Source organism: Ahaetulla prasina, chromosome 14 (assembly GCF_028640845.1).
Source record: "Ahaetulla prasina isolate Xishuangbanna chromosome 14, ASM2864084v1, whole genome shotgun sequence".
Taxonomy (NCBI): domain Eukaryota; kingdom Metazoa; phylum Chordata; class Lepidosauria; order Squamata; family Colubridae; genus Ahaetulla; species Ahaetulla prasina.
Window position 1 is genome coordinate 20,168,186 of NC_080552.1, and position 23,812 is coordinate 20,191,997.

Genomic DNA, 23,812 nt, shown 5'->3' on the forward strand with positions numbered 1-23,812 from the left:
GCCCGAGACACTTGCTCTAGATTAGAATGAAGACGAAGCCCAACCCACTTTGGCTCCTCTCCTTTCCATAAAAGGTGCCCTCTTGAAGACTTTCTGACTCCAGAGGGCCCAGGAAGGAAGAGTTACCAACTATGCTGAGGATCAGACGGAGTTTTCCATCTAAGTCCATTGTAGGTCTCCTCCCGTGGAAAATTCCTGATACCTGGATGAACTCATCACTTCCTTCTCTCAGATTCTCACCCCGTCCAGGAGCAGCCCAAAACCTTTAAACTATTCTAATAGACGAAGGAAGGAAGGAAGGAAGGAGGGAGGGAAGGAAGGAAGGAAGGATAGAAGGATGGAAGGAAGGAAAGGAAAGGAAAGGAAAGGAAAGGAGGGAAGGAGGGAAGGAAGGAAGGAAGGAAGGAAGGAGAGGGAGGGAGGGAGAAAAGGAAGGAAGGAAAAGGAGGGAGGGAGGGAAGGAAGGAAGGAAGGAGAGGAAGGAATGAAGGAAAGAAAGAAAAAAGGAAAGGAAAAGAAAAAAGAAAGAAAAGGAGGGAGAGGAAGGAATGAGAGAGGAAGGAAGGAAGAAAAGGAAAGGAAGAAAAAGAGAGCGAGAGGGAGACAAAGAAAGGAGAGAGAAAGAAAGGAAAGAAAGAAAGAAAGAAAAGAGGAGGGAGGGAAAAAGGAGAAAAGAAATAAAGGAAAGAAAACAAAAAAGGAAAGAGGGAAGGAAAGAGAAAAAGAAAGAAAGAAAAAGAGGGTGTGAGAGGAAGGAAGAAGAGAGGAAGGAAGGAAGGAAGGAAAAAAGAAAAAGGAAAGAAAGAAAGAAAAAGAAAGAGAAGAAGGAGGGAGGAAGAGGAAGGAGAAAGGAAGGAAGGAAGGGAAAAAAAGAAAAAGGAAGGAAAGAAAGGAAAAAGAAAAGAAAGAAAGAAAGAAAGAAAGAAAGAAAGAAAGAAAGAAAGACAGACAGACGGAAAAAGACATTCCTTGAGGTCACCTATAAGCCTTGACCCTGAGCAGGCTGCAGCTTCAAGGACTCGGGAGAGAAGCCGGAAGAGAAAGTGAAGGAACCAAAGGAAAAGAAAGAGGGTTAACTTATTCAGTCGGAGAAAAAGAAGCAGAAGGAAGAAACGCAAGAGAAGGAACGCCCAACCTCGGATGGAAAGTCCCAGAGAAATCAGGAAAGGAGGGGGGGGTGGGGGGGAGGAACAATATTTTGGCCCAGCCAAGATTCCCTTTGGCTGACTTTACCAGATTGGGGCCTCTTGGCTCCTCAAGCTTTTGAGGGAGGTGGGAGGGGGGGGGAGAGCCTGCTCCCCCACCCTACCCCCAGCAGACCCACTGGAAATGCATCGCACATGTTGTATTCCACATTCCTGAAATTCTCCACAACTTCCCACTTGCTTTCGACGGGGATTGGGTGTGTGTGTGTGGGGGGGAGGTTGCAAATTGCAACCATTTATGGTGAGGACCGAACGTCAGACTCGGCTGGGTGACCAAGCAGAGGCCAGAGAAGTTATAGGGAGCTGAATCGATCTATCGGGGTGACAAGGGGGGCCACCCAAAAAGGATTATCCCCTTTGGAAAGGAAGGGCGGGGTGTCCCTGCTGGGACAAGCCTGGTGGAAAAGCTGGAGAACCGAACTGGTCCATTCTTGAGGAACTCTTGAGGAACAGGGAGAGAAAGTTCTTGATGGCCCTAGTTGCCAAAGACCAGAGGTCTTCAAACTTGGGAACTTTAAGACTTCTGGACTTCAGCTCCCAGAATTCTCCAGCAAGCATGGCTGACTGGGGAATTTTGGGAGTTGAAATCCACAGGTCTTAAAATTCCCAAGTTTGGAGACCCCTGCCATAGACATTTCCATTCAACACCATGCCTAGTTGCAAGGATGGGAGAAGAAAGGTGGAGGAACGAGATTGAAAAGAAGAACCAGAGAGGTCTTCTCAATGAGAGAAGTTCAGGGGTGAAAACTCCATCAGGTTCTGACAGGTTCTGGAGAACCGGTTGCGGAAATTTTGAGTAGTTCGGGGAACCGACAAATGCCACTCTGGCTGGTCTCAGAGTGGGGTGGGAATGGGAATTTTGCAATATCCTTCCCCCAGCAGTGGGGAGGGAATGGGAATTTTGCAGTATCTTTCCCCTGGAGTGGAGTGGGAATGGAGATTTTGCAGTGTCCTTCCCCTGGAGTGGGGTGGACATGGGGATTTTGCAGTATCCTTCCCCTGGAGTGGGTTGGGAATGGGGATTTTGCAGTATCCTTCCCCTGGAGTGGGGTGGGCATGGGGATTTTGCAGTATCCTTCCCCTGGAGTGGGGTGGGAATGGGGATTTTGCAGTATCCTTCCCCTGGAGTGGGGTGGGAATGGGGATTTTGCAGTATCCTTCCCCTGGAGTGGGGTGGGAATGGGGATTTTGCAGTATCCTTCCCCTGGAGTGGGGAGGGAATGGGGATTTTGCAGTATCCTTCCCCTGGAGTGGGGTGGGAATGGAGATTTTGCAGTATCCTTCCCCTGCCACGCCCACCAAGCCACGCCCACAGAACCAGTAGTAAAAAAAAAATGGATTTTACCACCGGTGTAGTTGGTCAGTGGGGGAAAATCAACCACTTGATAACCCAGATCTGCGGTGGAAAGGAGCTGGGGAGTTGGCAGGATGAAACCTCTGGTAACATAGACTTCCAAAGATGAAGGCCAACCATGGAGAAGAGCCTCCACCACATTCCAACCACATGCGTTCATCTACAGATGGGATGGGGGAAGAGAACATCCAAGGAAGATCCCAAAGGAGACGTACATCTTAGTCTGGAAACGTCACGAGAACAACTTAAGGGGGCAGCTGATTATTTCCCCCTCCTTCTTCTAGTTTTTGGTCCTCCAAATATATCTTCTGCCCCCCCCCTCCCCGCTTCCCCAGACATATAGAGGAGAAGGCCTGGGTAGGGAGCAGATGTCTCTGTCCACTCCTGTCGCAGGAGTTCTCCTTTAGTTGGGCAAAACTTCCTTTTCGGGAGACATGCACAAAATTGTACACTCCGGCCAATGGTGAAATGTGGCTTTCTCCTTTGACTCAAGACATCGGAGTCAGCTCCACCCTTCTGGCATCCAGGGACATCTGGGGGGGGGCTTTACGAAGGCTCTTTCTCCCCCCCCCATCCCACCCATGGCAGAGGGAAGATGCTGATATGATGACTTTTCAAGGGCCTTCCGAATGATGAAACGTTATGATTCATAGGCATCTTTTAAAAATAAAATAAAAAATATTGAGATTCCACCCAGAAATGCCTGCCCGTGCTAAGCTGCTCAAGAGACAGGAAGACATTCCGCCTGGTTGTCTGTCTCTTTGTGGAGTTTTGTTGAGCACAACCCTCTTGTCAACTTTGCAAAGCGTTGCATTGTTAAGAACGAAAAGAAGGCACCAATTCTTATCTCCTGGATGCTCGGCTCTTAATTGCTTCCTGCCTTGGGTTTTGTGTGTTGTTGGTTTACCTGCGGGGCTTAGGTGAGAAGAGGTGGTGGGAAGAACGAGAATTAAGGAGAAACTTCCTGACATTGAGAACAATCAGTGGAAGGACTTGCCTCCAGAAGTTGCGGATGCTCCATCAGTGGAAGTTTTCAAGAGGAGATAGGACAGTTGCAGGAACTGGGTATGTCTAGCTTAGAAAAGAAGGACTAGGGGAGACATGATAGCAGCCTTCCAATATCTCAAGGGTTGCCCCAAAGAAGAGGGAGTCAAGCTATTCTCCAAAGCACCTGAAGGCAGGACAAGAAGCAATGGGTGGAAACTAATCAAGGAGAGAAGCAATTTAGAACTAAGGAGAAATTTCCTGACAGTGAGAACAATTAATCAGTGGAACAACTTGCCTCCAGAAGTTGTAAATGCTCCAACACTGGAAATTTTAAAGAAAATATTGCATAACCATTTGTTTGAAGTAGTGTAGGGTTTCCTGCCTGGGCAGGGGATTAGACTAGAAGACCTCCAAGGTCCCTTCCCACTCTGTTATTTGTGGGGAGGACTCATGGGCAACCTCCTCCATTGAGCATATGAATATTTCACGGGAAGTCTTCAGATCTGGCTTCCATAATCAGCATTTTCTTCTCATTTTTCTCTTGAGTCGATGAAACGAAATTAAGCCGCAGTTTCATCTGGCTTCAGTTGAACCTCCCAACAGAAGTTACTTCACAACAGACCAAGAGGTCCTTCTCAGTTGACACGATTTCCAAATATGTCCCTGCCATGCAATACCTGCTCAGAAAGGGCCAACCCCTTGTTCTCGGCATAAACCACTTCCTGTGTCATCTGAGAAATGACGGGGCAGCGGGAAGCTGTCGCCGAGGTTGGCCTAAAGTAGCTGAGGTTCACTTCTTCATGCAGAGCAGGGAAACAGAAACCGAGCAACTGTGAGAAAGGGAATCTCTTTTGGAGTTTGTCCGGCATCTGCCTTCGATCTCTTTCGATCCCTTTCTCTGCATGCGCCGCTGGGTTCCCCTTTCGCTGCAGCAAGTGCACCAAATGACAATCTGAGAGGGAGCTGCAACGGTCTTTGCGTTCTTGAGCAGTGCTAAAGGACGACAACATGGATGAGGGAATGGATGTCTGGTGGTCCTTGTTGTGACTCGTCCTCCCTCCTCTCCTCATCTGGGCCCCTCCTGTCTCCAACCGGGCCTTTTATCAGACTCCGAGTCTGATAATGAAGATGAAAGGCCTGTCATGACTCCAGCCCCCGGCCCTGGCCCCATGCCCGGAGAGGATTCAAGGAGTGAAAGGAGAAGCCCAATAAACCTCACTCATACAGCGTGTGTTCCTTTGGCTCAGCCTTCAGAGCAGGAAGCCAGCCGGGTGGTGGAAGTACCCGGGCCTACTCCCTCTGACCCCTCCCTTTCCCAGACGCTGACAGCAGATCCAGCTGAAGACAATTTAGGGTGGGTGGACCCTCGCTTCCGGAGATCTGAGAGGCGACGCCAGCAGAAGGAAGGGTGGGGCAGGCCTGGATAAATGCTGAGTCATGGAGCCACACCCCACAGCCTATATAAAGGACCTGCTTTTGGCATTCCAACCTTGAGTCAAGCAAAGTCTTAGCTAGTTTGCTGATATCGGACTCTATTGCTGAAGTCACAACTTGGACTCCTGCCTGCCCTGATAAACCTCGAAGGAACTTGGCAAGCTGCAGAGGCTTCGTTGCCAAGTTTGTTACGGACTTCCTTGACTCGTTCGTCGGAGTGGGAGTGGGAGTGGGACACAACAGTCCTGAATGGGAGGTCACCCACCCTTCCTTTAGATACTCATGCTTATTCCACCACAAAAACACACAAGCACCAATTATTCCCCCCCCCCATTCAAGATGTCTACAAGTAAATTTTCAAAAGCTCCTCTGCTCTTCCTATCGTCCTCTTTTAACGACCCCACAAATCCCTTGCGGGGTGGAGTCTGGGCAGCTGAATGGAGCTGAGTGTTTTACTGGCCGGATGCCTTTCCTGTCGCCAATGCGGAGTTTTATTCAGCAGATATAGTGTGCCCAGAAAGAGAAATATCTGCCTCTATCTAGGATCGAACTCACAGCCTCCTGATTTGAAGATTGTCTCCTTTCCACCATAAACCAGGACACCGGCTTCCTTCCCTGGTTGCTGGCATCGGAGACGCCCTGGAAAAGGACTTGCCAAGCTCTCGTGCAAGCTGGTGAGGTCACGTGGGGAAGTGAAGAAGAAGGAAGTGTGATCAGGAAGCTGAAACCATATCTCAGCTTTCGTATGCGCAAGAGAAGAAGGCACGGCCGGTCTCCAAGAGAAAGAAACGAGTGGTGCTACCTCCACAGTTCCTACACAGAGGCTTTGGGCTGGCATTTGGGGTGTGTCCTAGACCCTATTTTACAGAAGACTGTTGGGCTGGCTTTTTGTAGATGGTCTTCAAAAAGTCCTCAGCTGGAAGGTCCAAGCCCTGTTGACCAATGGAGAACCATATGAAGATAGACCATGCCCCTGGTCCATGCAAGACCATCTAGAGTTGGAGACCAGAACGAGCATGCCCAAGAATTATCCTTGAATGGTACATTTGCAATCGTAGGTAGATATACAGATGCAACCTATGGCTCTTGTTTCCCACAGATAAGTAGTCCAGCAGAGTTTTATCTTGGATATGACTTTCTCGGCCTTTAGTGGGGATTTTGGCATTAGTTGACTTTCATGGAGGGTCTTCCAGATGGTGAGTCTTGGTAGAAGTCCAGAGCGGCCTGCCTTTTCCAGGACATTTGGCCTTTTGAGGGCCTGCTAGAAGTTGACCTCCGAAAAAAGAAGATAAAGCTATCGGCCGCAGCAACAAAAGCGAGGATGCGCTTCCGGGTCACTTCGATAAATTCCAAGTGGAGTTAATGGACTAGATGGAGACTGTCGAATGTCCCTCTTTGATTTGTTTAAATTCCCCTTTATCAAAAAAGATAAAGGAGGATAAGGGATGTCCCTGCAGTGGAGAATACTAGATTTTTCCCATGTGGTTTAAATTGGCTGAACCTCCTCCTCTTCCTCCTCCTCTTCTCTTCTTCCTCCTCCTCCTCCTTCTGCCTCCTCCTCTTCCTTCTCTTTCTCCTTCTCCTTCTCTTTCTCCTCCTCTTTCTTCTCCTTCTCTTTCTCTTTCCCCTTCTCCTTCTCCTCCTCTTCCTTCTTCTCTTCCTTCTCTTTCTCCTCTTCCTTCTCTTCCTCCTCCTCTTTCTTCTTCTTCTTCTTCTCCTTTTCTTTCTTCTCCTCTTTCTTCTCTTGCTTCTCCTTCTCCTCTTCCTTTTCCTTCTCATCCTTCTCTTTCTCCTCCTTCTCTTTCCCTTCTCCTTCTCCTCTTCCTCCATTTTCTCCTCCTCTTCCTTTTCCTTCTCATCTTTCTCTTTCTCTTCTTCCTTCTCCTCCTCTTTCTCCTCCTTTTCTTCCTCTTCCTCCTTCTTTCTCCTCCTCTTTCTTCTCCTTCTCCTCCTCTTCCTCCTCCTCCTTCTTCCTCCTCCTTCTCTTTCTCCTCCTCCTCCTCCTCTTTCTCCTCTTCCGTCTTCTCCTTCTCCTTCTCCTCTACCTTCTGCTATTTTTTCCTCCTCCAAAAGTTTATCCACTCCTGACCTTCCTAGCCCATGGCTTTTGTCTTGCCACTTCCAATCTATCTTTAGGACAAAATGGGAGGGTATGAAAAACAACCACCAAAAACAGACTCTCCATAATTAGCACCCCGAAAAGAAAAGGAAAGGAGGATTTGAGTTGCAGAAGACGGAAGAGATGCTGAGCCAAGGATGGAAAAAGAATAGGTGGACCCTGATGCCTTGTTGAGTTCATGAAATGTTACATCTGCGCCTCCACGCTTCCGAGGAACTGGCGGCTGGATTCAGAAATAAAGCTAGGAATTTGAATGCTTTCTTCTCCAACTTCCAGAGGTCCACAGCCCCCACCTTTTAGACATGATTAGACATGATTTTAGACATGATTTTAGACATGATTTAGACATGATCTAGAGCCATAATATTGTTTGGATTCTTTTAAGTGCCATTTGGCCACTTCACCAAATAGAATAGAATAGAATTATTTAAATTTTTATTGGCCAAGTGTGATAGGACACACAAGGAATTTGTCTTTGGTGCATATGGTCTCAGTGTACATAAAGGAAAAGATACCTTCATCGAGGTACAACGCTTACAACACTTCATGATAGTCATAGGGTACAAATTTAACACTTACTGATGCAACACTTAATGATAGTCATAGGCTGCAATTAAGCAATCAGGAAACAATATCAGTATAAATCGTAAGTTTAATTTAGTTTAGTTTAGTTTTTTGGAATCTGGACAGTCCTGGCTGACCTTTTCCCCTTCTGCGGAAAGAGAGAGAGATAGAGAAAGAGAGGGAGAGGGAGGGAGGGAGAGAAGGAAGGATGATAAAATTGAGGCCCGGGAGCTTCCAACGCCTACGCTTGTGAGCCCAGCCGTGTCAGTTCCAGCAGAGCACAGGCTCTTCCCTCCCCGATGATTTAGCCTTGAGCGAGACAGGGAGGCGAACACAACGACCTGCGGATACAAATCTCCACCCTGCCCCCTGCATACCAGGAGGTCATAAAAAATAAATAATAATAAAAAAAGCTCTCTGGGGCAAAAGGCCTCCATTTCCCCCCCCCTACAAGGTCCAGATGGGAGAGTGGCATTACGCCAATGGGAGGGAGGTTTCCCCAAACAATCACACTTTTTTTATGGGTTCCTTGACACCGGATTAGATTGTGTTTAAGATTCCCCTCTCTCCTGGCTAGACAACGTCACGTCTTCAGTTCATCCCCTGGTTTGAGTGGATGGAGAATCCTTTTAGCGGATCTCAGGGTGGGCTGGGAAACGGGGCGAGGCTGAGGGTGGCATTTTCAGGGGGGGGTCCCTCTGTTGGCCTGGGGGAGTGGAGCACGTGAAGGGAGCCCGCTGGTGGTCCTCTGAGCCCGGCAAGAGTGCACAATTTTTGCAGAGAGAGGGTGTGAGGCATGCTTTGCGCATGCTAGGCTGGGAAGGATCTGCCCTGACTTATGTGTTGGACTTATGACTTGTGTGTCCAATCACACTTGGCCAATAAAGAATTCTATTCTATTCTATTCTATTCTATTCCTCTCTTCTCTTCTCCTCTTCTCTTCCTCCCCTTTATTCTATTCTATTCTATTCTATTCTATTCTATTCTATTCTATTCCTCTCTTCTCTTCTCTTCTCTTCTGTTCTCTTCTCTTCCTCCCCTTTATTCTCTTCTCTTCTCTTCTCTTCTCTTCTCTTCTCTTCTCTTCTCTTCTCTTCTCTTCTCTTCTCTTCTCTTCCTCCCCTTTATTCTCTTCTCTTCTCTTCTCTTCTCTTCTCTTCTCTTCTCTACCCTTCCCTTCCCTTCCCTTCCCTTCCCTTCCTCCCCTTTATTCTATTCTATTCTATTCTATTCTATTCTATTCTATTCTATTCTATTCTATTCTATTCTATTCTATTGACTATGGGGCTGCTTCAGGGGTCTCCCCCACCCAGGGCCCTGTTTGCTGTTTCCAACTGTTTCCTCCTAAGACTGTTTGGTCTTGGCAGCCTGGAGAAGCAAATCTGCAGGAGAGCCAGCTCGGTCCAGTGGTTAAGGCACCTGGTTAGAAAGCAGGAGATGTGAGTTCTAGTCCTGCCTCAGGAAATGAAAGCTAGCTGGGTGACTTTTGGGCCAATCACTGGGAGACTGTGTGTTCTAGTCAGGGGTGGGCTTCAAACATTTTAGCAAGGGGTTCTCTGCCTGGTTGTTGGGTGGGCATGGCCATGGTGGGCGTGGCCTAGTCGGTCTCCTGTACCATGGGGGGGGGAGGGATGTTTTTGCCCTTCCTGGGCTCACCCTTCCCAAACTTCTGGTAGGCCCATTTTTTGCCCTCCCTGAGCCTCCGCGCATGCCCTGCACTTACCTGCATCCAAAACAGGCCATGTGGGGACTCTTGGGAGGGGCAAAGTGGGGTGGGCGGGGCCAGCCCAGAGTGGGATTTGGGGGTTCTCCAAACTGCACAGAATCTTAGCTAGAGGTTCGCCCGAACCCCTGCGAACCTCCAGCAGCCCCATCCCTGGTTCTAGTCCTGTTTTTGCCATGAAAACCAAATGGGTGACTTTGGGCCAATCACTAGGAGACTGTGAATTCTAGTCCTGAAAGGGTTTCGGGACTGTGAGTTCGGGTCTTGCCTTAGCCATGAAATCGAGCTGGGTGACTTTTGGCCAATTAATGGAAAATTATGAGTTCTAGTTCATGTTTTAGCCCAAAAAAGCCAACTTGGCTGACTTTGGGCCAATCACTAGGAGATGGGGAGTTCTAGTCCCATCTTAGCCATGAAAGCCATCTGGGTGGGCTAATCGCCAGGAGACTGGGAGTTACAGTCCTGCCTTAGGCAAGAAAGCCAGATTGGGCCAGGCGCACTCTCTCAGAACCAACCCTCTGTTGCCTGCCTTCCCCCTCCCCTTTTTTTTTTAAAAAAAAATCCACCTTCCATCCTACATAATTCATCCTACATAATGTCAGCCGCTGCATTTAGCCGGCATGGGTTGAACTTGGCAAAGCTAAGCTGGGTTTGGAGCTGGCGATGAGCCGGTAGGTGAAATTGGGAACTAAAAAAAGGAAAAGAAACATTTTTCTAACCCCGAAAAAAAGGATCCGGGCAAACCCTTCCTGTATTGTTTACGAGAAAACACCACCAAAAACTTTCAGATGATGAGTTGAGTTTCACTTAAAGGGACTTTACCTTGCAATGGAAGGAAATGTGGGGGCTGCCCCAAAGCCTCTGGAGGAGCCAAAAAATGTCTCTTCATTTCTATTATCAAGTACGGTGGTGGAAGGAGAAGGTTGAAGCGGGTGGATCTTACCCGGAACCTTCTAGGGCTCTGGTGCAGAGATGGTATTCAGGCGGTTCAGACCGGTTCGCCCGAACCGGTAGCGGAGATCGCAGTGGGCCCGCCCCCTCCCACCCTGGCCGTATGCCGTCCTATTTAGGTACATTTTTGAGGCCAGGCGCACATGCAGAAGGCGCGTGAGGGCAGGGCGAAGCGAGAGAGCGCGCGGGCGGGGCGAACCGGTGGTAACAAAATGTGAAAACCATCACTGATCTGGTGGGGGCATCTAAATTCATGGGGAGATGTCCCGTTTTATGACTTGACGTTAGGGAGACCGCCTCCCCTTCCCACAAGCAAGCTTAGAAAGGATACGGATACCCCAACTCTGCTCCCACAAAGTTCAACCTTCTCCGGAGTTCTTTGAGAAGGAAGGAAGTGGGGTGACTTGGGACCTACGTTGGTCACCCCCAGAAAGTCCAAGCATGTTGGTTTCCCAGCTGGTAAAAAAATGGGCCTTAAGGCAGGGGCTTTGCTGGCTGGGGTATTCTGGGAGTTGAAGTCCTCCAGGCTTAAAGTTGCCAAGGTTGGAGACCCCTGCCTTAAGGGCCACAGTTAGATTTCCTCCCCCCCATGTTCAGCTTTCTACACAATGAGCTGTTGTTCCCTTTAGAAAAGGGAGAACACCGTTGGTATCATTTGAGTTGTGAGGGGGTGGCCTGGAATTCCCTAAATGGGTTTAGGTGATTTTGAAACTGGAGTTTTTAGGCTCTCGTGTAGAGTAGCATCGCGGTGAATGAGCACGCAGGACCACTTATTATTATTTTAATATACCGCCTTTATTGTTTTTGCAAATAACTCAAGGTGGCCAACAAAGGTGAAGAGAAGGACCAGGGGAGACAAGATAGCAGTCTTCCAATACTTGAAGGGCTGCCACAGAGAGGAGGGGAGGGGGTTTAAGTTATTTTCCAAAGCACCCAAAGGCCGGACAAGGAATAATGGATGGAAACTGACCAAGGAGCGATTCAACCTAGAAATAAGGAGAAAATTTCTGACTTTAGAACAATCAACCAATGGAAAAAACCCTGCTTTTAGAAGTTGTGGGAGCTTCATCCCTGGAAGCTTTCAAGAAGAGACTGGACTGCCATCTGTCAGAAATGGTGTGGAGTCTCCTGTTTGGGTGGGAGGGTTGGACTAGATGACCTACAAGGTCCCTTCCAACTTTGTTATTCTATTCTATTCTATTCTATTCTATTCTATTCTATTCTATTCTATTCTATTCTATTCTATTCTATTCTATTCTATTCTATTCTATTCTTGTTTCTGTTTCTATTCTATTCATATCCTATCCTATCTCTATTCGTATTCTAAATATCCAACACATTTTCCTCCTCCAGTTTCCCCCACAAGAACCACCCTGTGAGGTGGGTTGGGCTGAGACACAAAGACTGGCCCAGAGTCATCCAGCTGGCCTTTACAGCTAAGGTAGGACTAAAATTTTCAGTCTCTGGTTATTGGCCCAGAGTCACCCACCTGGCTTTCATGCCTAAGGCGGGACTTGAACTTACAATCTCCTGCTTTCTTGCTTGGTGCTTTGACCACTAGACCAGGGTTTCTCTCCAAATTGCCAACTTAGAATAGAATAGAATAGAATTTCTTGGCCAAGTGTGATTGGACACACAAGGAATTTGTCTTGGTGCATATGCTCTCAGTGTACATAAAAGAAAAAGGAAAAAAAATACCTTCATCAAGGTACAACATTTACAACACAAATGATGGTCATAAGGTACAATTTAACCCTTAATGATAGCAACAAAAAGTTACAGTCATACAGTCATAAGTGGAAAGAGATTGGTGATGGAAACGATGAGAAGATTAATAGCAGTGTAGATCTAGTAAATAGTTTGACAGTGTTGAGGAATTATTTGTTTAGCAGAGTGATGGCCTTCGGGAAAAAACTGTTCTTGTGTCTAGTTGTTCTGATGTGCAGTGCTCTATAGAGCCAGCCCTGAATGATAGTTTCTCAAACTTGACAACTTGAAGATGAAAGATCTTCAATCTTGGGGGAATTCTGGGAGTTGAAGTCCACAAGTCTTAAGGTTGCCGAGTTCGGAGACTTCCCGTGCTAGACCAAGCTGGCTGAAGTCCGTAGTAGTACAGATGTGATACCGTGTGCCGGTTTCCCCAACCAGCCGGCTTTTTTTAAAAGGAATTATTTCAGTTCCAATCATTTCTATAAATACTGGCTGGAAATCAAATTCCCAACTGTGCAGACTAATATATATCTGCAAGTCACTGCCCTAAGGAGAAGACTCTGCTAGGAAGGAAGGCCAATTGAACGCAACAGATTTATGCTGGGGATTTTACTCATGCATTACTCAGTGGATCAACTCTGCATCATTTGCAGGCAACAGTTGATATAACGGATCGTTTTCATTGCGATGCACCGAACACGATTCTGCAAACGAGCTGCTTTTAAGCGTGGCTGAGTTTTTGGCGAGCCTTCCTGGTTGCAGAATGAAAGAACCTCCTGAGAACATCAAAAAAATCCCTGCTTGGGATCTTCCAGACAGAAGAGAGACGTACAAGTAGTCCTTGACTTATGACCATATTGGGACCGGAATATTTGTTGTCAAGCAGTGCGGTTGCTAAGTGAGACCTCACATGAACTTTACTTCTCAGAAGTCGGCTGGGAAGGTCACCAAGGGAAGATTATCTGACTCTAGGATCAGGGGTGAAATCCAGCAGGTTCTGACAGGTTCTGGAGAATCGGCAGCGGAAATTTTGAGTAGTTCGGAGAACCGGCAAATGCCACCTCTGGCTGGCCCCAGGAGTGGGGTGGGAATGGAGATTTTGCAATATCCTTCCCCCAAGAGTGGGGTGGGCATGAAGATTTTGCAATATCCTTCCCCCAGGAGTGGGGTGGGAATGGGAATTTTGCAATATCCTTCCCCCAAGAGTGGGGAAGGGATTTTGTAGTATCCTTTCCCCAGGATTGGGGAGGGAATGGAGGTTTTGCAATATCCTTCCCCCAGGAGTGGGGTGGGAATGGGGATTTTGTAGTATCCTTCCCCCAGGAGTGGGGAAGGAATGGGGATTTTGTAGTATCCTTCCCCCAGGATTGGGGAGGGAATGGGGATTTTGTAGTATCCTTCCCCCAGGAGTGGGGTGGGAATGGGGATTTTGCAATATCCTTCCCCCAGGAGTGGGGAGGGAATGGGGATTTTGCAGTATCCTTCCCCCAGGAGTGGGGAGGGAATGGGGATTTTGCAATATCCTTCCCCCAGGAGTGGGGAGGGAATGGGGATTTTGCAATATCCTTCCCCCAGGAGTGGGGAGGGAATGGGGATTTTGCAGTATCCTTCCCCCAGGAGTGGGGAGGGAATGGGGATTTTGCAGTATCCTTCCCCCAGGAGTGGGGAGGGAATGGGGATTTTGCAGTATCCTTCCCCCAGGAGTGGGGAGGGAATGGGGATTTTGCAGTAACCTTCCCCTGCCATGGCTACAGAACTGGTAGTAAAAAAATTTGAATTCCACCATTTCCCAGGATGCAAAAGTGGTTCTAAGGGTAAAGATCGGTCGTGAATCCCAAGTTTGAATGGCGATTAAACAAATAGTCGTAAATTGAGGAATACCAGTGTACAAACCTGGCCACCGATTCGTAGAAACTTCTCTGTGCTCCGTTTAACATCCTTAGACGTCTTATATAATTTAGCTATTTTCAGGAGAGGTCATTCGAATAGGGTAAAGCAAGGATCCCTGACCCCCAGGCCGCTCGGGGGCCGTGGCCCATTCAGAAGCGGGCCACGAGTGGCTGTGGCATGCGTACACACCCATAACTCAACTTGCACGAGTGGTGGGCCAGCCGGACATTCGTGTAAGTCAAGTTGCATGCGTGCACCGGCCCACCCACTCATGCAGCCCAGTTCCCCTCTTCCTCCCCACCCCCAGCTGGGCCCCCAAGCTGCAAAGTTTGGGGACCACTGGGGTACAGCTATTGGGATTTCGTCTTGCACAAATTGTCACCCCAGTGCCCAATTTCAGAATTTTGCCAGGAGATCAAATTCTCCTGGATCCGTAGCCTTTTTGCTCCAAAAATTATTCTTGACCTCTAGACCGGTGCTCCTGAGCTTACACAGAGTGTCTTTAGATTTATTTATTTTTTCAGTGGGCTCCGGAGGAGGGAAACTCTCTCTTAGGAGTTTTCCTAAGATAGGGAAGCGTGGACAAGGAGGAAGAAAGCAAACCCACTTTCTATCATTCCCAACAGTCCGCTAAAAATGATTACTTAGAGAGAGAAACCAGAAAGGAATTTGCAAGCAACCCAAAGCATAAAGCAGAAAACCAGAAACCTCTTTTGCAGGGAGAAAAAATTTCAAGATCCCCTGAGGGCTGCATTTCATTCATCCCGGCGTGACTCCCCCCAGCTGTTTTAATGAGAAAGGCCCATCACATCTGGACTTGAGGTTCTTTCCCTCTTGGGAAGGACTGCTCAGGTTTAATAGGGTCCAGGGTTCAAATTCAGCTTTTTCTGCAAGATGCGGGGGGGGGGGCGGGGGGGCATGCCCATTGACTGATGAAAGGCAGGCAGTACAGGCAATGGTGAAATGTAAAATTTGTTACTACCGGTTCTGTGGGCGTGGCTTGGTGAGGGTGGGGATAATGTGACTGGGTGGGCGTGGTCAACTTTTTTTTTTATTTTTAAAAGCATTTTTTTCTACAACCTCTTCGGCCGAAGAGGTTGTCAAAAAATGCTTTTAAAAGCCTCTGACGATCCCAGCTGAGCCGCGCAATCATCAGAGCCTTTTTTTTTTTTTTAACTTTTAAAAGCATTTTTCTGGCCGAAGAAAAAATGTTTTTAAAAGTAAAAAAAAAAAAACACAACTCTGCTGATTGCGCGGCTCAGCTGGGCATGGTTTTTTTTTTTTTTTGCTACTGGTACTCCAAATCACCCGCTGCCATTGCTACCGGATCGGGTGAGCCAGTCCGAACCTGCAGCATTTCACCCCTGATTACAGCCCTCCAGCGAACCACTTCGAGGTTCCCACCGGGTAACCTGGCCAACTTTACTTCTGTTGGACGAGCATGCCAGAGTTTCTCAGGCCCCCTCCAAGGGGCTTCCTCCCAAGTAAATCTCAGCCAGGAGCCACAGCCTGCCCCTCCACCTCCCCTCTCCCCTTTATTCCCAGCAATTGGGGAGGGGAGGCCCGAAAACTCTCAACTTCCTTCTTTTAACCGTTGCCAGTTACTCCCCAACGAACCCAGGTGAAGGGTCCTTGGTGCCCCCTTGAGCTGGCTTGTTTTCTCGCAGACCCAAACTAGGGAACATCATCAGTCTCATGACCCAAACTAGGGAACATCATCAGTGCTAGAAAGGAGTGGGGTTTGTGAGTGGGGAGAGGCGGAGGAGGAGGGGGGGGGGAGAACTGTGGGGCCCTTGGTGCCTTCTGAACTTCCTTGTTTTCTTGCAGATGTTTCAATACCCAAACTAGATAGATAACATCGTCAGTACCTATTTTGGGTCATGAAACATCTGCAAGAAAGCACCCAAGCTCAGAGACCACCAAAGACCCCATAATTCTCCCTCCTTTTCCTCCCCCCCTCTCAACAAACCCAACTCCCTTCTAGCACTGATGATGTTCCCTAGTTTGGGTCACAAAACGTCTGTGAGAAAATGAGCAAAGAGACCACCAAAGACCCCAAATGCTCCCTCCTCTTCCTCTCTCCCCCGCCCCCCGCTCCACAAACCCAACTCCCTTCTAGCACCTGATGATGTTCCCTAGTTTGGGTCACGAGAACAAACGAGCCCATCTCAGAGGGCACCAAGGACCCCTTCATGTCCAAGCCCCCCCCCCAGGGCTACAAATATTCTCCTTTCTTGGATCCCAAGTGATCCCACCACCGGGCAGGAGGGAAAGAGAGAGCGAGAGATCTCTTGGCTGGCCTGGAGAAAGGCTTTTAAAGAAACAAACCCATAAAGGAACATGAGCGGACCTGGCTGTTTGCACCAACAACATCCCTCGTCTTGGACTCAAGGATGCTTCCAAACAGCATCTTTTGAGCAAGGCCGGGTACCACTTTGCGGGGACTCACAGCAACCTCTCTGCAAAGGGGGTCTTTTCCTTCCTACCCATCTATCTATCTATCCATCCATGCTCCTCCGCTTCTCTCTTTCTCTCTCTTTCTCTCTCTCTCTCTCTCAAAGGCGAGAAAGGAGGAAGGAATCGGGGAGGGGAGAAAAAAAAAAGAACTGCAGCAGCGAGACGGCAAGCGAGCGAGTGAGCGAAAGGCGCAGCCAATCCGGACGGGCCGTTCCGAAGTTTGCCTTTTATGGCGAGAGCCGCGGCAGCCGGCCGGTATAAAACCCGGCGCGCGGCGGCCGAGCGCGCAGTCGTCAGGGCGCCCCCACGGTCCTCTTTCTCTCTCTCTCCCCATTTTTTTGGGGGGTCCGCCCGGTGGATCGCTCAGCCGCCTCGCTTTGCGCCTTCCTTCCCCCTCCCAGCCCGAAGGGTCTCCGGAAAAACAGCGCCCAGCCTTTCGAAGCAGCCGCCACCCAAAAAGGTAAGCGGGGTCCGCGGGCGCAAGGAGAGAACGTGGGCGCGCACCTGGCTTGCAAAAGGTTGCGGGGACGCGAGCCATGCTGGGGAAGGGGGTGGCTGGGTGGGGGGGGCTGCTGGGCTTTTTTTTGGGGGGGGGCTCGGCTGCGCCTTTCTTTGCAAAGAGGAGCTTCCCACCCTCCCTTTCCCGGGACCCCCGTTTTGGGGGAGAGATGCTCAGCGCTCCGGGAAAGAGGGGCGCTTTTTGGAGAAGGATTTGGAGAGTCCGCGGATGGCATTTTTTGGCGGGGGCGTCCCTGCCCTGGGGGCGCCTGCCTGGGGTGCATATGGGAGGGTTGGGTTCCTGCCCTCTTGCAGGGGGTGCAGAAGAGTCCAGGGGGGCAGAGGGAGAGGTGCAAAGGTGTTGAGGGGTGAGTTTGCAGGGACCCTCCCCTTAAATGCTTTTGTGGTTTGGGGACTGGGTGCGCCGGCCGGCCTTGAGCGGGACCCGGGTGGTGGGGGTGGGGGGCTCGGGGAAGCGGCCTCGCAATGCTGGCCTGTTGAAGGAGTGGGGAGGGGGGTTTCACGTTTGGAAAGTGGGGGGGTGGGCTTCAGCCAGATACTGAGTTGGAGTTGAAAGGCGCATTGGGCGAGGCGGTTGGGCGCTCCCGGCTTGGCGGGGCTCCGCGGCTTTAACGGCTTAAGGTGGTGGTGGGGGGCTTGGAGGTCGCGGGGGGGGGACCCCCCTCGAGTTACAAGCGGGAGGGCTTCTTCTCCCTCCCTCCCCAGCCCCGACGGGAGGCGGAAAAGGGTTTGAAAGGGGGGCGCAAAGCCGGGTTTTCTATTGTAAGGAAGAGCACGTGGGTGGAGAAGGGAGAGAGGAAGAAGGGAGGGGAGTCCTCGATCAATCGGAAGTCTTGAGGAGGGGTCTCTTTGTTTCTTGGGTCTGTTGGCTTGGAGGGGTGCGGTGGGGGGGGGAAGGCGTTGGACTCCTTTAAGGGGATTTCCTCCCTCCCCCCCCTTCTAGGAAATGCTGCAGAATTTCCCTCCGGGGCGCCCCTCTCATTTTCTCTCGACCCAACCCTCCTCCCAGTTTTGCACGCTTGGAAAGGTGTCAAACCAGCAAGCGGCTAGTCCTCATTATAAACGTGGGGAGGAAGGCAGGCTATTCTAAAAATGGAGGGGGAGGTTCTCGATTGTTGTTCTTTTTGGTCTTTTTTTGAAAAAGAAAAGTCCTTTCGATTCAATTCAAGCGTTCTTTTTGGCAGGGTGGGGGGGAACCTGCTTTCGTTCCTACCCCCCCATCTCTTGCTCGCTTTGGGGCCCTGGAATTCTGCTTCTCAGCTGGACCCAGCAAACGGCAAAGGCATGGTAGCCTGTTGATCCAGAGCTTAATAATCCACCCACCCGCCTCTCTCTTTTTTGGGGTGGGGGAGAAAAGGGTCTTTGAAGTGGGGCAAGACAGCCTCGTGCACTTGGGCGTGCCTTGCCCTGGCTAAGCTTTTGCAAGCGGCAACCCAGCCTGGGTGGGTGGGTAGCAATGCCTTAGGAGCCCCCCCCCACCCAAAGCTTGGTGAGCAAGCAGACTGAGACAGGCCCATGTGCGGGGAGGGAGGGGGGTCTCCTTCTGCTTAGTGGGTCTTGTCTGGAGGGAGGGTTGGGGATTAGGCTGGGGGGGGTGAGGAGCTGGCCTTTGGGCGTGGCTAGGGCCCCCTCCTTGCTGGGCAGAGGAGGAGGAGGGGGTGGGTGGGTGGGCAGGGCGTGACCAAACGCCGGGGAAGAAAGCTGGCTGCCGGCTGCATCTTCGCAATTGCCTTTTATGGTAATAGTGGGAGCCGGCAGGCAGGCAGTGCTTCTGAAGGCTGCCCGAGAGCGCCGGGCACGCCACCTAGTGGCTGTTGGAAGCATTAGGCAAGAAGGCAAAGAGGAAGTGGGTGGGGCGGCGCCAGCTGAGGTTTGCTGTTGGCTTGGCTTGTTCCTTCAATGGTCTTTCTCCCTCCCTCCCCCCCCACTTCCCTTCCCAGATCCGCCATGGATGATGATATTGCAGCGCTCGTGGTCGACAACGGCTCCGGCATGTGCAAAGCCGGCTTCGCGGGAGACGATGCGCCCAGAGCCGTCTTCCCCTCCATCGTGGGTCGCCCCAGGCATCAGGTAACGCGCCTTGCGTCCTCCGGTTTTCCAGTTTGCAGCACCTTCCAAGTCGGGGGAGTATGGAAATAAGGTTCTGGCAAGTCGCTAGACCTCAAGGTCACCTTTCTAAGGCTGTTTGGGGACAGTAGGTTCATAGCTTTGCAGGTTGGAACTTAGGTTTTATCCTACTTTGGTCCCCTAGTTTATCCTACTTGGGGCCCCCTGTCCGTTCTTAGTACATCTCCCCTTGGTCTTTCCTTGACCAGCTCAGCACCCAGGAAACGAATATAAGGAAAAACCCAAGCCAGTTCACTTATCAAAGCTTGTTTTCCAGCAAGGTTTCTTGTACAAGCCATGATTGGTAGGGCATGCCACCCTCTAAACCAGGGATCTCCAACCTTGGCAACTTTAAGCCTGGTGGACTTCAACTCCCAGAATCCTGGGTGTTGAAGTCCGCCAAGCTTAAAGTTGCTAAGGTTGGAGACCCCTGCTCTAAACCATGGTTTGCAGTCGATAACAAGCAGGCTTCATTCAGAGCCAAACTTTGAGCAAACTACTTTGTTGGGCTACTGCTGTGATACCACAAAGAAACCTGGATCATCATCTCTGCCTAAACATCTTCAGAATTCCTCCTGTCAAAATTTGGGGAGTTTGAAGTCCAGGAATGGTGGTCAGGGGAATTTCAAGGCGTGGAGACTCCACGTTTCTTAAACTTCGATGGATTCAAGGGCCTTATGTCCCAATGAGGTGGTTTTTTCCCCCCCGAAAAAACAACTGGACTTTTTTGGGTTGTTTTTTTCCTTCAAGCCCAAGGAGCTTCTTCGGGTCTAATGATTTTCAAAGAAAAAAACTAGAAAGTCCAGTTTGCCTTTTTTTTTTTGGAGGGGGGGAAAAACACCTTGGAGACCACCCTGGATGATGGAGAATCTCCATAGACAGACAAAGGCGCCTTATGCTTATCCATCCAAATCGGGGGTGAAATCCAGCAGGTTCTGGAGAACCGGCAGCGGAAGTTTTGAGTAGTTCGGAGAACCGGCAAATGCCACCTCTGGCTAGTCCCAGAGTGGGGTGGGAATGGAGAGTTTGCAGTATCCTTCCCCCAGGAGTGGGGTGGGAATGGAGAGTTTGCAATATTCTTTTCCCAGGAGTGGGGAGGAAATGGGGATTTTGCAGTATCCTTCCCCTGCCACGCCCACCAAGCCACACCACTCCCACCAAGCTAGGCCCACAGAACCGGCAGTTAAAAAAAAGTGGATTTCACCACTGATCCAAATGAGCAGATGATAGATGAGAACGAGAGAGATGATAGATAGATAGATGATAGACATAGAGAGAGAGAGATGAGATATGATGGATAGATGTTGGCTTGAGCTGGGCCCATCTGCCAAGGGCTTTCATCAACAGCTGTGTTGTATCAGAGTCTTTTTATTTCAAAGTCTTGTCTTTCGTTTCCCAGGGTGTGATGGTCGGGATGGGCCAGAAAGACAGCTACGTTGGAGACGAGGCTCAGAGCAAGCGAGGAATCCTGACACTTAAGTACCCCATCGAACATGGCATCGTCACCAACTGGGATGACATGGAGAAGATTTGGCACCACACCTTCTACAACGAGCTCAGAGTCGCCCCAGAAGAACATCCTGTGTTGTTGACAGAAGCCCCCCTGAACCCCAAGGCCAACAGAGAGAAAATGACTCAAGTATGTGTATTTGTCAGCGTGTCGTCTAGTCCAGGGGTCTCCAACCTTGGTAACTTTTAAGCCTGGAGAACTTCAACTCCCAAAATTTTGGGAGTTGTAGTCCTCCAGGCTTAAAGTTGCCAAGGTTGGAGACCCCTGGTCCTAGTCCCTTGCAAAACCTGCCTAGCGTTTCCCCTTTCCTATAATTTTGTTTTTCTCCTGTCTACAAAGAAAGAATACTTTTGCAATCTTTGTTCATCCTCCTTTGCTCATCTTTTTATTTTTCTTCTTTTTTTTATCCTCCCAGCTCTGCAGGATTTTCTTTTCTGATCTGAGTCTCTCTTGCTGGACCTGGAAAGGTTTTTATCTGCTCTTTTTTCAAAACCAGAATTAGTTTTCTCTCTCCCGTTTGTCTACTCGGCTTGTGAGCATCACCGCTGCTGCTACTTCTTTTTCTTTCTTTCTCACTCACCCACTCACTACTCTCTTTCTGTCTCATCCCCCCAACTCAAACTAACTTGTTCAGAGTGATTTCTGTCATGTTCTCTCACCTGGTGAAATTGCAAAATTGCAATACGCAAATAAGGGAGGAGGAGGGAGGGGGGATTTGCCTTAAACACTGGGATCGGAAGGTTTGTATGTGTCCAGCATGTGTTTGATTTTTTTTTTCTGGAGTGTTGTTCTGCGCATGCCGTAGATGGGGGTCTCTGTTGGCCCAGATCTTCACGGCTGTCTCTTTTTTTTCTCCACTCTCCAGATCATGTTTGAGACCTTCAACACCCCAGCCATGTACGTTGCCATCCAGGCTGTGCTCTCCCTATACGCCTCTGGCCGTACCACCGGGATTGTGATGGACTCTGGTGATGGTGTCACCCACACTGTGCCCATCTATGAAGGTTACGCCTTGCCCCACGCCATCCTCCGTCTGGACCTGGCTGGCCGCGACTTGACCGACTACCTCATGAAGATCTTGACCGAGAGAGGCTACAGTTTCACCACCACGGCTGAGCGAGAAATTGTGCGTGACATCAAGGAGAAGTTGTGCTACGTTGCCCTGGACTTTGAGCAGGAGATGGCCACCGCCGCGTCCAGTTCATCTCTGGAGAAAAGCTACGAACTGCCCGATGGGCAGGTCATCACCATTGGCAACGAACGGTTCAGGTGCCCAGAAGCTCTCTTCCAGCCATCTTTCCTGGGTAAGTCCTTGGAAAAGGACCGCTATCTTCAAGTAGAATCTGAACTTTGGTTGAAGGGGCATCTGGAAGGAAAAAGGAGGAAGGGTGGGTTTTTTTGGTGTCCAGTTGTCTTCATATAGTGGGCATCTTCTCTTGGCAGGTATGGAATCTTGCGGCATCCATGAAACCACCTTCAACTCCATCATGAAGTGTGATGTTGATATCCGTAAGGATCTGTATGCCAACACCGTCCTCTCTGGTGGCACCACCATGTACCCTGGCATCGCCGACCGGATGCAGAAGGAAATCACCGCCCTGGCACCCAGCACAATGAAAATCAAGGTGAGCCCTGGAGCCCTGAACCAAGTTGGCGATGGGGGGGCCAGGTTGAGTGTGGTTCCTTCTTACAAGCTTGGAACATTGCGATGCCCCAAGCAGCAAACTTGGGTTAGCAAAACCACAACTTTTGCTTGTCCCTCTTATTGGGGAAAACCTTGAGTTGTCCTCCGCCGGATGGCCAAGCTGGTAGATTATGGTAGATTATGGAGGTTTGGGTCAAGAATGGGGAGTGGAACGATGGTTTGACTCCACCTGTCCTTTAACTAGGAGGCATGTGGGGCATTGGATGGAGTGGTGCGGTGGCCTAGAGGTGGAGCTCTCGCCTCACAATCAGTAGGCTGCGAGTTTGATCCTAGGTAGAAGCAGATATTTCTCTCTCTGGGCCCACTGAGAATATATCTGTTGAACAAAACTCCGCATTGATGACAGGAAGGGCATCCGGCCATTAAATCACTCTGCTAGCTCCATTCAGTTGCCAAGACTCCACCCCGCAAAGGGATTATGGGGGTCATTGAAAGGAAAAAAAAATGCGATGCATTGGATCTTGAAGATGGGTAACTTGATTCGGCTTCCGCTCTAATTTTGCTTCCTCTTGTCATCTTCCAGATCATCGCCCCACCTGAGCGGAAATACTCTGTCTGGATCGGAGGGTCCATTCTGGCTTCTTTGTCCACCTTCCAGCAAATGTGGATCAGCAAGCAGGAATACGATGAATCCGGACCATCCATCGTTCACCGCAAATGCTTCTAAAGCAGGACTCAGTTACCACAATTAGCATTTTTTTTCCTCTTTTTTTTTTCTTTTTGACAAAAAAAAAAAATTCCTCCCCCCCCCTAACTTGCGCATAAGCGAAAAAGTTTTCGAGATTTGGCATGGCTTATTTGTTTATTTGGCGCTTGACTCAGGATATCAAAACTGGAACGGTGAGAAAAGGTTTTGACGGCGGAAGCCTTTATTAAAAACAAAAATGCAAAAAAAAAAGTTTTGGAGCGGACCCCTCCCAGTCTCCGACCCCTCCCCTTCCCTCCCCACTGATCCCCCCCTACCCTCCCCAGTTCTGCAGTGCATCTGAGGACATCGATTGTATGTATGTTGTTGTTTCTTTTTTCTTTTTGAAAACAATAGTCATTCCAAATAACTGTAAAAATTCATTGAGAGGAAGTTAAACCGGCCTCTGTGAAGGCAGCAACCCAGCTCTTTTCCCTGAAGGGCAGAAAACAAGATTTTCAGAGGTGGTTTATTCCTTTTTTTTTTTTTATGGAAAGTATTAGCTTTGTCTGTGAATCATGATTCAAGTGTCTCTTGTCTCTTGCGCCTTAAAACAAAACTTTAAAAAAAAAATAGCCACACTTGATCGTCATCATCTTTTCTTTTTGGTTTTTTTAGATTATTTTGGGTCAGGTCCAAAAAAATAAAATAAAATAAATAATCGGGCTGCGCATGTTTCTCTTCTTCCCAATGGAACAAAACGCGTGAAGGGTTTTACAGTCTCTCCCTCCCTTCTGTATTTCCCCTCTCGATTTCCCCATTGCACCTTTTTGATGCCAGTATGTGTAAAAGGGGGTACCAGGGCAGAGGGGAGGGGCTGGCAAAACTGTACACTGACTCGAAAAAGAAAAACAAAACAAACCCCAATTTCAAATAAAGATGCACAACCATAA

The 23,812-nt window shown here is 49.4% G+C and overlaps 1 protein-coding gene across 1 annotated transcript; it reads left to right on the top strand.

Annotated features, from left to right (window-relative positions):
- The first annotated feature begins 16,680 nt into the window (after nt 1-16,680).
- Nucleotides 16,681-23,812, top strand: ACTB (actin beta). Its single transcript, XM_058157917.1, has 6 exons — nt 16,681-16,854; nt 18,854-18,983; nt 20,419-20,658; nt 21,395-21,833; nt 21,973-22,154; nt 22,758-23,812. Exons 2-6 carry the CDS (start codon nt 18,861-18,863, stop codon nt 22,899-22,901), a joined length of 1,128 nt encoding a protein of 375 aa, XP_058013900.1. The 5' UTR covers nt 16,681-16,854; nt 18,854-18,860; the 3' UTR covers nt 22,902-23,812.

Excerpts from the sequence above, each read along its gene's own strand:
- ACTB (XM_058157917.1), top strand. The coding sequence starts at position 18,861 with ATGGATGATGATATTGCAGCGCTCGTGGTCGACAACGGCTCCGGCATG. Across the intron at positions 20,659-21,394 it reads ACAGAGAGAAAATGACTCAA|ATCATGTTTGAGACCTTCAA; the intron begins GTATGTGTATTT and ends TCCACTCTCCAG. Across the intron at positions 21,834-21,972 it reads CTTCCAGCCATCTTTCCTGG|GTATGGAATCTTGCGGCATC; the intron begins GTAAGTCCTTGG and ends TTCTCTTGGCAG.